This window comes from Scomber scombrus, chromosome 13, assembly GCF_963691925.1.
Source record: "Scomber scombrus chromosome 13, fScoSco1.1, whole genome shotgun sequence".
NCBI classification, from domain to species: Eukaryota; Metazoa; Chordata; class Actinopteri; order Scombriformes; family Scombridae; genus Scomber; species Scomber scombrus.
In genome coordinates, this window is record NC_084982.1 from 2,221,363 (window position 1) to 2,236,061 (window position 14,699).

At 39.9% G+C, this 14,699-nt stretch overlaps 1 protein-coding gene across 1 annotated transcript; it reads left to right on the top strand.

Moving 5' to 3' along the window:
- The first annotated feature begins 1,859 nt into the window (after positions 1 to 1,859).
- Positions 1,860 to 12,906, top strand: trim45 (tripartite motif containing 45). The gene is made up of 8 exons (XM_062431736.1): positions 1,860 to 2,433; positions 2,906 to 3,194; positions 3,287 to 3,432; positions 4,276 to 4,586; positions 8,299 to 8,428; positions 9,785 to 9,899; positions 10,297 to 10,423; positions 11,031 to 12,906. The coding sequence occupies exons 1-8, from the start codon at positions 1,946 to 1,948 to the stop codon at positions 11,183 to 11,185; spliced, it is 1,761 nt and encodes a 586-aa protein (XP_062287720.1). The 5' UTR covers positions 1,860 to 1,945; the 3' UTR covers positions 11,186 to 12,906.
- Positions 12,907 to 14,699: the final 1,793 nt, after the last annotated feature.

Sequence of the window (14,699 nt, forward strand, 5' to 3'; positions counted from 1 at the left end):
GATCATTGATGCTCCACGAGGTGAGATCTTGCATGGAGCCCCAGAACGAGGGAGACTGACGTCATCTTGAACTTCTTCCATTTTCTAATAATTGTGCCAACAGTTGTTGCCTTCTCACCAAGCTGCTTGCCTATTGTCCTGTAGCCCATCCCAGCCTTGTGCAGGTCTTCAATTTTACCCCTGATGTCCTTACACAGCTCTCTGGTCTTGGCCATTGTGGAGAGGTTGGAGTCTGTTTGATTGAGTGTGTGGACAGGTGTCTTTTATACAGGTAACAAGTTCAAACAGGTGCAGTTAATCCAGGTAATGAGTGGAGAACAGGAGGGATTCTTAAAGAAAAACTAACAGGCTTGTGAGAGCCGGAATTCTTACTGGTTGGTAGGTGATCAAATACTTATGGCATGCAATAAAATGCAAATTAATTATTTAAAATTCATACAATGTGATTTTCTAGATTTTTGTTTTAGATTGCGTCTCTCACAGTTGAAGTGTACCTATGATAAAAAATTACAGACCTCTACATGCTTTGTAAGTAGGTGAGTGTTTATCAGGATTCTTTGTGTGTGCATTCAACACATTTATTTAGATTTTGATAAAGTAATTACAGCATAAAGCATCATCTGACTGCCATTGCTGAAGCTCCTGCACCAAAAGACATGACAATACTATACTCCTTCCTGGAATGAACTTCCTGGTTTAGAAAATTTCTTCCAAGTTATAAAAGGGTGTAAACAGATCAGTGCCCTATTTTTAAAAAACTTTTTTTTTGAAGCAAAGTGGAAAAGAAATGGAGTACGATACAAATGTGAATTTGAGATAAGGTGACAGTAATGTGATTTTCAGTTGCTACTCTATACATTTTGAGTATTAGACATGATACACTTTCAGTTTAAAGAAAAAAATACACTGAAGTATTTTAGTTGGTTACATAAAATTGTTTATTACATTGGTAAAGTTATGATTTGGCACATGAACTGTTGCTGAGGTCTGGGTTATTTTCATCTCCATGGTTTACTTACTGTGATGCATGTTTTACTTTTTTTTGTACTTCCTGTGATGCACTGTGTGTCATGTCCTAACTGAAGGCTCTGCAGATTGTCAGTAGGCCTATAACTTCTACAACAATCACGCAACTTGAGTTTAATTTTTGTATCTGTTTATTCTAAAATAAGATTAATTACCATCTTTGCGGAGAAATTGCAACACAATAATAGTTATGTCACATTGTGGAAATTTTAGCATAGTCATTAAAACTATAATCAAATTTGTAGCCATTACTCAGTTAAGTAATATATCCTATTAAGGGCTTTTCAGTTCTGAAATAAGTGCATTTTCATTTGTTAGGGAAAATGACATAAATATGTGATTTCAGTAATTCATATGAACGAATAATTACCACTAATGTGTTGATATGGATGTTTTTACTCAAGTTAATCTTTTCGAAGAACATACAGTACTTGAATGCAGCATTGCCCATTAGCTTACACTAGCAACACACGTGTGTGTTTAATCCATAGACTGTATATACAATTAATCACAGCATCTATCAATCCATACAAGCCATAAAAGAACATTGATCTGTCCTGCCAGCAGATGGGGACAGTCAGGGTCCCAGCTTGGTAGTAAAGAGTCTTGGAAAGTCTTTGGACCACCCCTGACAAGCAGTTAGAGGCTTCCCATTGGTCTGGTGTGGGGCGAGGTGTCATATGTCCCATGGAGCTCTGAACGCAGCCTTCTTCTCTCCAAGAAAAGTAGGACATTCCAGTTGGGTTTTAATCAATGGGTTGAAGTCTAAGCAAGACTATGTGATGGTTAAGTTTCATGTGAGTGGTTATAAGCAGGAGAAAAGTACTAGAGAAGTTAATTTTCAGTACAGAAGGGTTTGTTGTTCTCGGCTGGTATTCCCTTGCTTGTTTTTGGAACCAGAAGTCATCGAAAACCTACAATGTCGCAGCGTGAACACAAGAAAAACGGGGAGCAGCCGACTTTAAACTCGGAACACAAGTTACACGGCGTCATGGTAAACCCGAGAGCGGTGTGTAATGTGTGTAAACGCTTGTACCGGGACCCTAAAATCCTGCCCTGTCTGCACACCTTCTGCTCCGACTGTATCGGCCAGCTGGAGCCGTTCTCTGTATCCTCTCGTAGTCACCGGGACGGTCCGGAGGAGGGCAGGGGCGGGGAGGCGTCCGCTGCGGACCGAACCTCCGTCACCGTTACGGTGCTCTGCCCCGATTGTGACTCCGAGGTGGACATCCCGCCTTCGGGGCCGGCCTGGCTGAGCACCGACCACCTGGCGCTAGACGAAGTGTTCCTGGAGACTCTGGTGACCAACGGCCCGCTGGGATGCGACCTGTGCGGGGAAGGAGGCGCCGAGCGCCGCTGCGAGGTCTGCTGCGTTAACCTGTGCGAGTTCTGCTGCCAGGCACACAGGTAGAGTCTATTCTATTCTATTCTATTCTATTCTGTTCTACTCTCTTCTCCTGCCTGACACACAGGTAGAGTCTATTCTATTCTGTTCTATTCTATTCTGTTCTACTCTCTTCTCCTGCCTGACACACAGGTAGAGTCTATTCTATTCTGTTCTATTCTATTCCTTTGTCAGGCACACAGGTAGAGTCTATTCTATTCTGTTCTATTCTATTCTGCTGCCAGGCACACAGGTAGAGTCCATTCTATTATATTATATTCTACTCTATTCTACTCTCTTATCCTGCCAGACACACAGGTAGAGTCTATTCTATTCTATTCTATTCTATTTTTATTAGTTTTATTATCTTTAATTGTGTTGCCTTATATTCTCTTGAAAATAACTTTGAACTCATCTCGTTGAACTCGACCTTTATTCTGACACACAGACATGTATGTATCTGTATCTGTATTTGTTCTGTTTTGTTGTCTGCAGGCGGCAGAAGAGAACAGCATCTCATTGTGTTCAGCGTCTCGAGGAGCTGAGGTCTCGAGGTCGTCTCTGCCGCCCTGTCCTGTGTTCCCTGCACCCCGGCCAGGAGCTCCGGCTCTTCTGCCAGCCCTGCGACCTGCCAGTCTGCCTGGAGTGTGCCGCCACGCTGCACCGTGACCACCGCTGCTGTCCCACACTGGACGTTATCGATCGTCACGGAGACCACATCAGAGAGCTGGTGACGGCGCGCCTTCGACCTCGCCTGGAGCAGCTGGAGCGCTCACTGCAGAAGGTGGAGCAGAGACTGTTTTGAAAATGATATAAATGTAAAAAATATCTGGAATGATGTTTGAAACCTAACTTTTCCTTCCTACTCTGTGACAGGTGGAAGTATCCCAAGATGCTTTGCAGACACGAGTGGAAGAAGCTGCGAGCGAGGTGAGGGCGTTTGCACGAAGCTACGCCAGCGCCGTGGAAGCCCACTGCGTGTCTCTGCTGCGTCGTCTGGAGGAACTCCGTGTTCAACGCAGGTATGACACAACCAACACCATTACTGAGTAGGAGCAGAAAGTGTAGTCAGCATGAATTCAGATAGAACTTGTGCTCATTATGTATCTCAGAATGTAAAAACAGATGTAACTGCATGAGAGCTTAAATGATTTGTCTGTCAATCGATTATTTGATTAAAACTCTGAATAAACTACAAATCCTTTAAGTAAAGTGTCAAGCAAAATGCCAAACATTCTTCAGTTCCAGCTTGTGTGTGAAATGTGAGAAACGTCCTCTTTTTGTTTTATTATATTTCTGTAAATTGAATATGTTGGGATTCAAATTGTTTGGCAAACAAGCAACACAGATAGATAACATCAAATTATGGCAGACAGTTATAAATGAATTGATAATGAAAATAATTGTTAGTCGCAGCCTTGAAACTACACATTTTTCCACACATTTTCAACCTATTTCCATCTATTTTAAACAGCATATTGTTAATAAGCTGATAAGCAGTAAAGAGTCCAATATGCTGTTTAAACTGCTACAAAAACAAATATGTGCCATAGTTCATATAAAGCCTGAAAACGGGGCTTCAGATGACTGTATATCACAAACAGTCAATCCAAGACAAAGTAAAGTGGGGCAATTGTATTTTGTGGAGTCACTGACTTAGTGCTAACTCAGACATTTGCAATTTGTTGTCGTTGGTGAAAAACTATAGTAGGGAGATTATAACCACACCACTTATTCTCAGTTTATTCTAAGGAACATTAGGCGCACTGTATTTCCACAGAAAAACACTGCAAACTTGCACTTTGATAGATATACACAGTTTACCTGGACATACACTGTATTCACATCTCTCATCTATCCCACAGGAACCAGCTCCACCTGCAGAGGGCGCAGCTGCAGCAGGCTCTGCTGGACGTCCGAGGCGGCGTGGAGTTCGCAGAGAGACTGCTGAGCTGCGGCTCAGAAGCTGAGATTCTCAGCGCCAAAGGAGTGACCCTGAGAAGACTGACCACGCTGGCTAGCTATGACCCTCACCTGGCAACAGTCGCCCCCGACGACGGCAGCAGCATCAGCTTCATGCCCAGAGAGCCAGCAGGGGAGGTGGAGGGCTACCCGGTGGTCGGGGTCCTCCACTCTAAGACAGTGGATCTTAGCAAGTGCACCATTGAAGGAGAAGGTAAACTAGGAGTTGCATCTTTGCACACTACTGGAAGTAAAAGGGGTTTGTTAACATGTTAATTGTGTATTAGAGACTTGATACTTTCAATTAATATGTACAAAGCTTTATTATGTTCATGAGGTAAGTATGCAGGTAAATATTCATGAATAAATTGCAAAATAAAAGTATTCCTAGGATCAGGTGTTAATTGAGAGTTTATAATACTTCAGCTCTGTGCTCTTTATCTAGTCATTACACTGAACTTACATTTTTAATAGGTGCATCATGTGTTCATTTATTATCTTTAATTTAAAAGCAGGATCCACTGTCTTATCCCAACCACCTGTTTAACTAAATACTTTTTAAATGCTATTAGCCCTGGAAAAAAGACCAACTATATTTAGATACATTAAATAGATACATTTACTAGAGATCACTGGCAGTGGTTGCAGGCAGGTGGGTGTAAAGAGGTGGGGTAGGTACTTAGAGGGCGGTGTACAGTTGGAGTAGTCAGTTGAAGATTATTACCTTCCTGGATGCTTTGTCTCAAAGACAGAAATTCCTTTGGGACCGAAGGAATGTTGAGGTGACTCGACAGGCCTGAAGGCAGAGCACTGAGGGGGTGTCACACACACACACACACACACACACACACACACACACACACACACACACACACACACACACACACACACACACACACAGAGGCAATATGACATGTACAGTTAATTCACAGTGAAATCATTCATTTAAGAGGATGCCATGTGAGTTAAGGATGCCTCAAGGTTCCTTATTTACTTTATTGTCTGACTTCACACGTGCATATAAATCATCACACAGTAATGGGGAAAATGAATAATAGCAATAAGCTTTATTATAGCAAAAACACATTTAGAACAACATTTTTCAAAGCAGTTAAAGACTTCCACAATGAATAAAGATTAAGCAAAAAAATGAATAATAAGTTTATAATTAATTGAATCCTTAGTTTCTGCCCTAACATAATACCGATTAAAGCATTTTCAGTGTATAATGATACTGTCTTATCACGCCCCTTCAACACACAGACACACACGCTCACAGCCAGCAGAGATTTGTAGAAGCTTGTCTCTGTTAGTGGTTTAGCTTCAGTTAGTGTTTACCTGTGTTCAAGATGAAAAAGCTCAACAAATAACATCTTGTACGCAGCGTCTCTGAAGTGTCAAAGAACAAATGTGTCGTTGGGAGGTTTGCCAGAAGGTTGTATGTGTTCTGTATTGTGTCAGACGTTTGTGTGGGTCTGTGTCTTAAAGTCCCAGGCGTGTCTGTGTATTAGACTGGGTGTATTTTGTTTGATTTAGGATCATAAAGAACACTTTGCCCTGCATTGACCTTTCCATTTATCCAGACGGCGCCACTCTCATATGTTAAATGTGTGTTGTCCTTTACGTGAAGGAACGGGCTGCATAAATCCATCTTATCACTACATCAGCTAAACTTTCATTTCCTACCTTAAGTTGTTTGTCCCCCACCAACTTAACTTACACCGCAAGGCCACATCAGCTTTCCACTCTGTGACTCTTTTACAGTGAACAGATAAAGCCCAGATGTCTTTATTTACTGTAAGAAGGTAGAAATCTTTGAAGCTTAGTGACGATTATCCTCTCAGTGTGATAAGAGTGGATTGGGACCTCGAGGCCAAACGGCACAGATGAGACGGAGGCCAGAACAGTTGCGGGTGTAATGGTGACAGCTGCTGGCTGCTCGGCTTAGCGAGCACAAACACACAAACTCACAGATAATGCACAGCCATTAGTAGCATCACAGAAGCAATGATCATAGGAAGAGTGGTCCAAATGATAGTAATGGTAGCAGTGGTTGTTATTCCTGTAGCCTGTACTCAAAGCATGTATTTATGTAAAAGTAGCAAGAATCTAAAGGAAAAATCCTATATTAGTAATACAGATGTCAATAGTTACAGTGTTACCTTTGTTAATGATTCATCTGCTGATTATTTTTCTAATAATCGATTCCCCTAAAATACTGAAAAATAGCCTTTTTAAAAAAAAATCAAACATCAAATTCATTTGATGTTTATATTTATGCATTTGTAGCATTGTTAAACACTTATTTTTGCAGTTTGACATTGTGACCTCTTCCTGAGGACAGGCTCATTTGGATGTACAGTGCCCGTTTTTTAACAAATTTAAGTAAAAAAAATTATACAAATATAATTATATAAATATATGTGAAATTATCTACATGAATACACAGATCTGACCTTTTAAATACTTTTTTATTTTTATTATTATTATTTTTAATGCAGACTATGACTTATCTGTGTAGGACATTATTGCTTGTAAAGTCATTATTAAAACAACTAGGCATTTCAGCTCCTATTATAGTCTGGTTAATAATGTGTGACTTTAAAGTTAAAATCCACATGATGTAAAGCTTTTTCTGCAAAATTTCACAATTATTGGTGCAAGTTGTACTCAAATAAATGTATTGTTTACTGTACTGTTATGTCCACCTGTAGTAGGTGTAATAGTAACAGTAATAAGTAACACAAACGAGCACTGTTTTAGTGCAGATTAGAGCCTGATCAATATACTGGTCGGCCGATATTATCGGTTATTAGCCTATCACAGATATATCGCTATCTGCGTTTAAGTTGTTTGATATGTGACAATATTGTTTTAAAAGATATATATGCCACTTTATATATTTAATCCTTTTTCCTAATTCAAATTTAATATATACATCCTAAACTACCAGTGAAGTTAACTTTTTCAGTGCATTGATGTCATTTTATAAAAATTAAGTTTATTCTTAAACTGTAAAATATCATGCCTCCATGTACATATACTGTATGTATAAGATTATCAGCTGATATATCAATATCAGTATTTTTAAATTTTCTGATACTGGTATCGGCATCGGCCCAAAAAATGCAGTACAGGTCGGGCTCCTAGTACAGGTGGCAGTAGTGTTAATTGTTGCAGTTGCAGTATTGGTGTGGTTGGCAGCAGTGGCGTCAGTTAGTAATAGAAGGAGATGACACAGAATTAAAAGTATTTTCATTAGCAACAGTAGCAGGGAAGGATTGTTACTATTAATTATCGATGCAAACACAAATTACGCCGGCTTTAACGCGACAAAGACGCCACAGCAGCTGGTGTATATCTTGTGCCAGTGTGTCCCAGGACCACCAGATAATGAAACACTTAAAAAACGCTGTGAGGTTTTTGGGAAAACTCTGGTCAGCAGCAGTGGAGGCCAGCTGAGCCCGAAGTCCCATTCAGACTGGCTGCAAGCACCATATGTTTAGGGAGAAAGTGGCTTACGTAAGCAGTCAGTGCAGGCTTGTTTAGTGGGAGAGATGGTGACACAAGACAAACGTTTGCGCATCTGTGGTTTGTCTTGTGTCTGAAGTGGCTCTTTTAATGTGACGGGCCCGTGCAGGATCAGCCGTTAAACCTGGACATACGACTCTTTTTGAGTATGTGTGCATGTGTGGGTGACATTCTCTCTGCTTCGTATATCTATACATTTGCATGACTAACTTGTCTTTTTCTCTCAAGCTACGAGTGTGTCTTCTCTGACCTCTCTGTTTAGTGTATGTCCACACTTTCTGCTGTCTTCTCAAATGTGCAGACAGCCTGTTATAGCAGGCTGTCTGCACATTTGTCTGGCCTCTCATCTCTCATCTCTCCCCCCCTCCCCCCAATCCTCCCATTTTTTTTCTCAGGTCTACAGCGGGGCAGGGAGGGCCAGCAGGGTCACTTCACCCTGGTGTGCCGAGACTCAGCTGGAGAGCAGATGGCACGAGGTGGGGAGCATGTCCTGGTCAGCATCGTAAACAAGGAGAAGAAAAACTGGTGAGTGGATGATAGTGCCGAGCCTACACTAAGTAGTTCTGATTCACCTAGTGAGAGGAAAGCGTCAGGAGGCCTACTACAGGACAATAGGGGAGCTTTTATTGGTGATCCAGTGCGATACTGCAGTTTTGGTATCAAGATTGATTGTGTTTTACTTTGAGCCATCTGCTCAGAACAAGTCAACAGAATCCTGAACACCTGTGTGTATAGCTATTTTTGTCACTTTAATTAGAGGAGGCAGGTCCTCACAGAGACCTCTGCAAACTGATTTAACATTCTTCAACCAGAAAAAATTGTTGATTTGAACTAATTATGTCTGGGAGCAGGGGCAGATCTAGGAGTTGACAAGATCTGGGGCTAAGTACAGAGCACCCAGAGCCAGGGCCAATTTTGTTTTGATGGTTTTACTGTATTGTAACTACAAACATTAGTAGTAGTAATGATGTATTTAAGTCCTTGTTAACAATTTTCCAGAAAGAATGCACGTAGTAATAAATAAATAACAATAAGGCATTAAATCAAAAAGGAAAAACAAAAAATATTACATTAATTTTTTATTACATTTCAGTCAGTAACTCACTCACTGCCTCTAGTCAGCAGCAGTGGAGGCCAGCTGAGCCGGAAGTCCCACTCAGACTGGCTACATTTAAAGCTGCAGCCCCAGAATAATATCTGATTCTTGCAAGCATCTCTTATCCACAACAGCTTTATGTATGAATGCCTGCTTTTTCCAGATCATTAACTCCTTTACAGCCCTCTATCTACAGCATGTTCCGTCTTCAGTGTGTTGACTTGATCTTAAATGTACATTTACAAACCACAGTTACGCACACCACATCCACTATGGTTAACCCAGATATGGTGTAGTGCAACCGACACCAAGCTGCTGCAAACTAACAACACAAACCTCTTTCACACATTGAAGCGGTTAACTGTATCTCACAGCTTCCCACTTGATACGTTGATAAGTGATCAACAGTTTGGTGAGTGAGGACCTCTAGAGGTCAACCTGTTACTGCAGCGTCCAACATGTTGTGGAATAGAATTTTCATGGTAGGATTTATTGTTTTTAAAAAACAAATAGACTGTTACTCATAAGGATTAACTTGTTTTTCTACAAGCAAACACATCTATTAACTCATGAAACCTGCACACGTTGTGGCTTTAACTGTGTTCATTAACAGCTATGATCACTGTGTGGATTAATGTGGATGTAGAGAAGCAAAGCACTGCTGTGTTGTTAGAGTAATACCAGGAATGATGACAATTATGAGAAAGAAACATGAGAGCAATTGAAAAGCAATAATTATACACGTTGTATTATTCTATTTTATTAAAAAGTATTTCTTCTTTCAGCACAGTGGAGACAACAGTGATTGACAACAACGATGGATCCTACACTGTTTCATACACACCTGAAGAGCCAGGAGCTTACTCAGTGTGGGTTTGTGTCAAAGCCCAACACATCAAGGTACAAAGTCAACTCAACAGGTTTATCACGTGAAAATAGGAGAAAGGAAAGTGTACTAACATTCAAGATTGAATTTCTTCCTCAAAAGAGTTCTAACTTTTTGCAGCTGATATGTTCATGTTAAAATAGTTGAGTATGAAGCAACAACAAGACATGGCCTTGCCAACAGCTCTCAGTGCATCGCCTCCAGACTGTTAACATCATACTGATCAAATTCTCTCCAGGCAACATGTTAAAACAGACTGCCTACAACAGCTCTGATGTTACATTAATCAACGAAAGTATTTGAAAAATGAAAGAATGAATGATGAGAATGAGTCCACTTTTCTGTTTTTCATGTGGTGTTTTGGACAGACACACTGACCGACTGACTGTTGTGTCCCATCTCATCCCGCAGGGTTCTCCATTCATCCTGAATGTGAAGAGGAAATTCAGGCGTCACACTGGAACATTTCACTGCTGCTCCTTCTGTTCCAGTGGAGGAGCCAAAGAGGCTCGCTGTGGCTGTCCAGGAACTATGCCAGGTACTCAGAGGAAATCTTCACAATGTGCATTCATACCTTTTTTTTTCACAACAAATGACTGTCAAGCACTGCACTGACAAAACAGTTTGGAACCAGGATCTTTCTTTTACTACTGGACAAGACTGTCATCTGTGCTTTTTGAATGACTTCCTTGTTCATGTATGTTCATTTATGTTCAAGTTCATTCATGTAGCATTTCAGTCTCAATGTATGCAAAGAAGATATTAAGTTCTCATGACTCTCCATGTTGAATGCAAACATCATCAATCCTTAATAATCAACTTAATAACTTAATAATAATGAATACATTGCAAGATCACTTCTCTCTGTATCTACACTGAGCATGTCCAGAAACACGTGGAAGTTGTTGAAATGCATTAGTGTCAATGTACGAAAAGTGATGTGTATTTACAATAAGCAGAATTAGATGAAAGTAGGGAAGCAATCTGAATTACCTTCAGTAATAATTGTAGTTCCTTTTAAGTAAAGTAAAATAAAGCACTGCTGCAACATTAATGAAGAAAAAATAGTGTATGGGTCCCTGTGCAATGCCACACAACCCCTACTGTTGTTCCTGATCTCATTTCCTGTCTTTTCTTTCCCGCAGGAGGTTTCAAAGGCTGCGGTCACAGCCACAAGGGTCATCCTGGGAAGCCCCACTGGTCCTGCTGTGGCAGCACCGCGGAGCAGTCCGAGTGCTTGCCCGCGAGCGTGATGGCTGCAGTGTCCCCCCGAGGCCACCTGCGCACCGTGGAGCTCTGAGGTGACATGGAGACGAGACCCGTCAGGACGATGCAAGTTAATAAAAGATGACAGCCACCGAAAGGTTAGAGCAGCAGGGGGGAGGCAGCTTAAGGTTGTCGACGCGAACGTTCGGGCAGACTTGAAAAAGGTCAGGGCGAGGAAATGAAAGCTCTGAAGACACACAGACAGGCAGCGGGAGGACATCACAGTCGCCGTGTCCTCAGATAACAGACAATCTGGTATGGTGGCGTAATTATGATACAAGAGCAAGCAAATAAGACAAACGCCAAGGTCTGAAGTAAAAGCTTTCAGGCCGTGTTTTAAAGTGCCTTCAGTGCCCCTCCAAGCACTGCCTGCACACTCTGGTTGAATATTAACCACTTTTTTTATGCACAGATTGCAAATTGTGGGAGCTCAAATCACTGGAAGACAAGATACGTGAACTACTCAATAATGACATTATAACATTCATACATAGAGACAGAGTTTGTCCGTGTGGAATGCTCAGTACTATCACAGTCTCCCACTAAAGCAGACGTGTGTGTGAAGGCCATGGTAACAGCTGTTGCTAGGAGAGGAGACATTTGTGCTCCCTCACTGTTGCACTTCTCTTTCACCAGCAATTATTCAATCTCAAGCTGATATGTTTAACCTCACAGATCCCATCTATTCCAAAGGTGCTGAAATCTGTTCCAGACTCATTAGACTGGAAACATTGAAAATTACCAGACTGTTGTCCTCAACACTTCCTTTGAAAGTACCCAGGAGAATACACAGAGAGAAGAACTGTGATCCTCACAAGCATTTACACACATGAATAATGATGTAATTTTGGATGGCAACATACAGTCATTACTTACTATCAACTATGTCATTATGAAGTAATTAGCGGTACAAAATCGAGCCCAACAGACAAATGGGGAGGCAGATACTTTCAGCCAGTATTGACTCAACGTCAGCTGATAAGTAACAGGAAATTGCAGTAAGGAAATGCCAAATATATGTTTTAAGTCATTTAGAAAGTGTCACTATTATATTTGTCTGCCAGAGAGGACTGACGAAAAGTGTCAAATGTCCTGCTCAGTATATCACTGGCTCACAATTGTTTAAAACACAAATTTAAAGGAAACTTATAAACATGTTTATTTTATGCATTCATCTTTAAAAAAAAGAAAAAAAGAATATTGCCAAATACAATCATTGGCCCCTCTTCATTAGGTACACCTGTGCAATCTAATCCAATCCAATACAACAGCTCTGCTATAAATTCTACCTTAAAGAAGTTTCTACATGTTTAGTTTTTGTTGACACTGTCAGGAAGGTGATCATTCTACTTTATGTTTATTATTGAGGTCATAGTGGGTGATAGTGGTGGATTAGAGTGCATTATATTGAATGGTGTTCCTAATATTTTGTCCACTCCATTAACATACATGAGGGTGGCAAAATATTAGGAACACCAGTCAATATAATGCACTTCAGTAAAGTTTAAAACTCTAAAATAGCAACAATCCAGTATCAAATGAGCCATAATACAAAAAATATTTTTTTTGAAGAAATATCATAGTGATGCTAAAAAGTATTTTTTGTTTGTTCGTATCTTCTCTGAGAACCAAGACTTGATTCACTGTGTTACTTGATGTTATTTACTACAGTCTGTCTGTACCACTGTGGACCTGCTAGTTACTGGTAAGCTATCGGCTGCTTGGCACATTTTCCAAATAAATACCAAGTAATTACTCTGCTATTAATACTTTATTTTATTTCATTTTTATAACAGTAATAAGAGTATATTCACTGGTAAAAACAAAAACTACTATGTTAGCTATATACTGTAGAAGAAGAAGCATTAACAACAGGTGCTTACTTTTTTGATGGGTATGTAATAATCACCAATAATTACAGAGAAAATGACAAAATATTAAATAATTATCTGCCAAATTACCAAATATGATTAATACATGAATACTTTGCTACATCTTATGTTGTATTACTTAATGGTACCAACAGGTTAAATAATACTAATTATTGTTGATTGTGTTACATTGATGAGTTGATCCATGTTCTGTGGTGCCATGTGTTGGGAAAACACTATTTCCATACTCTGTTTGTGAGTAGTACTGTAACTATAGCAACACTACATTCATGTTCATTCATGTAGGCATCATTGGGGTCAGGACGGAAAGGTGCATGCAAACCCTTCATGATGAATATTTCATGAAGATGGTACTGTACACAAATGCCTGTAAATTCAGTCCGGGTTGTTTGGAGGCTGTTTAAAAAATGTGAAGAAGAATATTTTATTTCCAAAACCGCAACGTTTGCTGTCTGCTGTGTTAATGTAAAGATTTCACACATCGATCAAAAGAGCTCATCATTATTCTTTTTTTTTTTCCTTCAGTTTCATTAGCAAGCAGCTACAGCGTGCCTTGTGGTGAGCAGGGGGCTTTATCTGTGAAACGCTGTGACCTCCAGGGTGTAGTCACCCTCCTCTTAGAATACAAAGTCGTTTCCTCTCCTGAGGCGGTGTCACACTTCTGACTTACAACCACAAAACCTGGACCTCATGATGAGCCACTTACTGCCTTTGTGGGTTTTTTTCCTGTATTCCTGAATATGCCTTATCGTGAGTGTTTTTTAATGTTAAAAGGATGTTACAGCTGCAGGTTTTAAAGATGAATACTAATATAGACATATGCAAATGACTGACATGATGACTAATCTTTCATGATTTATGGCCCACAATCTTCAGAATGACAGGGAACTTCTAACACTGTGAGTATGTTGCTGCTGTTTATTACACGCTGACTGTACATTCATGTATGTTAAAGTTTTACCCACTACGCTGCTGTGCTTTACTACTTTTTACTGAAACGTGTGTGCCTGTATGATGAAATAAACACACTTATTTGTCTGTTTTCATATGATGCCTGAATCTTAATGGTGCGACATGTTCACTGAACTAACAGGAAACTTCTAGAGAGCCTGAACATTTCACCCATTCCATTTAATGTTGTGCAAGAGGAATCAGACCTTTATTTGTATTAAGCTCAACCGGTATTGTGCACAAACCCCTCTTTACACTAAAGAGTTCAAATAAGTAATGTATCGAGCTCACTATTCAAGTGTGCTTTCATTTGCATGAAACATAAATAAAGCATTTAGATGAGAACATTAACAAGAGAAGTTTCCATATAGCGAGAGTTTTAAAAAAAAAAGGCGTCAAAAGCCACAACTTGACCAAACAGTGCTGGAAGAAGCATCAAATAATATATAATAATATATAACATAATGATGACTTTTTCTGTGTCACTAGATATCATGACACATTTCTACATACAGTTTAAAGATTGATTAGGCTGCATGTGTCACATTTCAACCCACCTGTATCACATGATACATTCAGTTTGAACTCTTTCCATAATCATTTATAATAGAATATTAATTAAGGTTAGCTTTTTTAATTAATTAGCAATACCCTGTACTTCCTGATGTATGATTCATTTTCTAGTTTGTTTAAAGGAAATGTGAT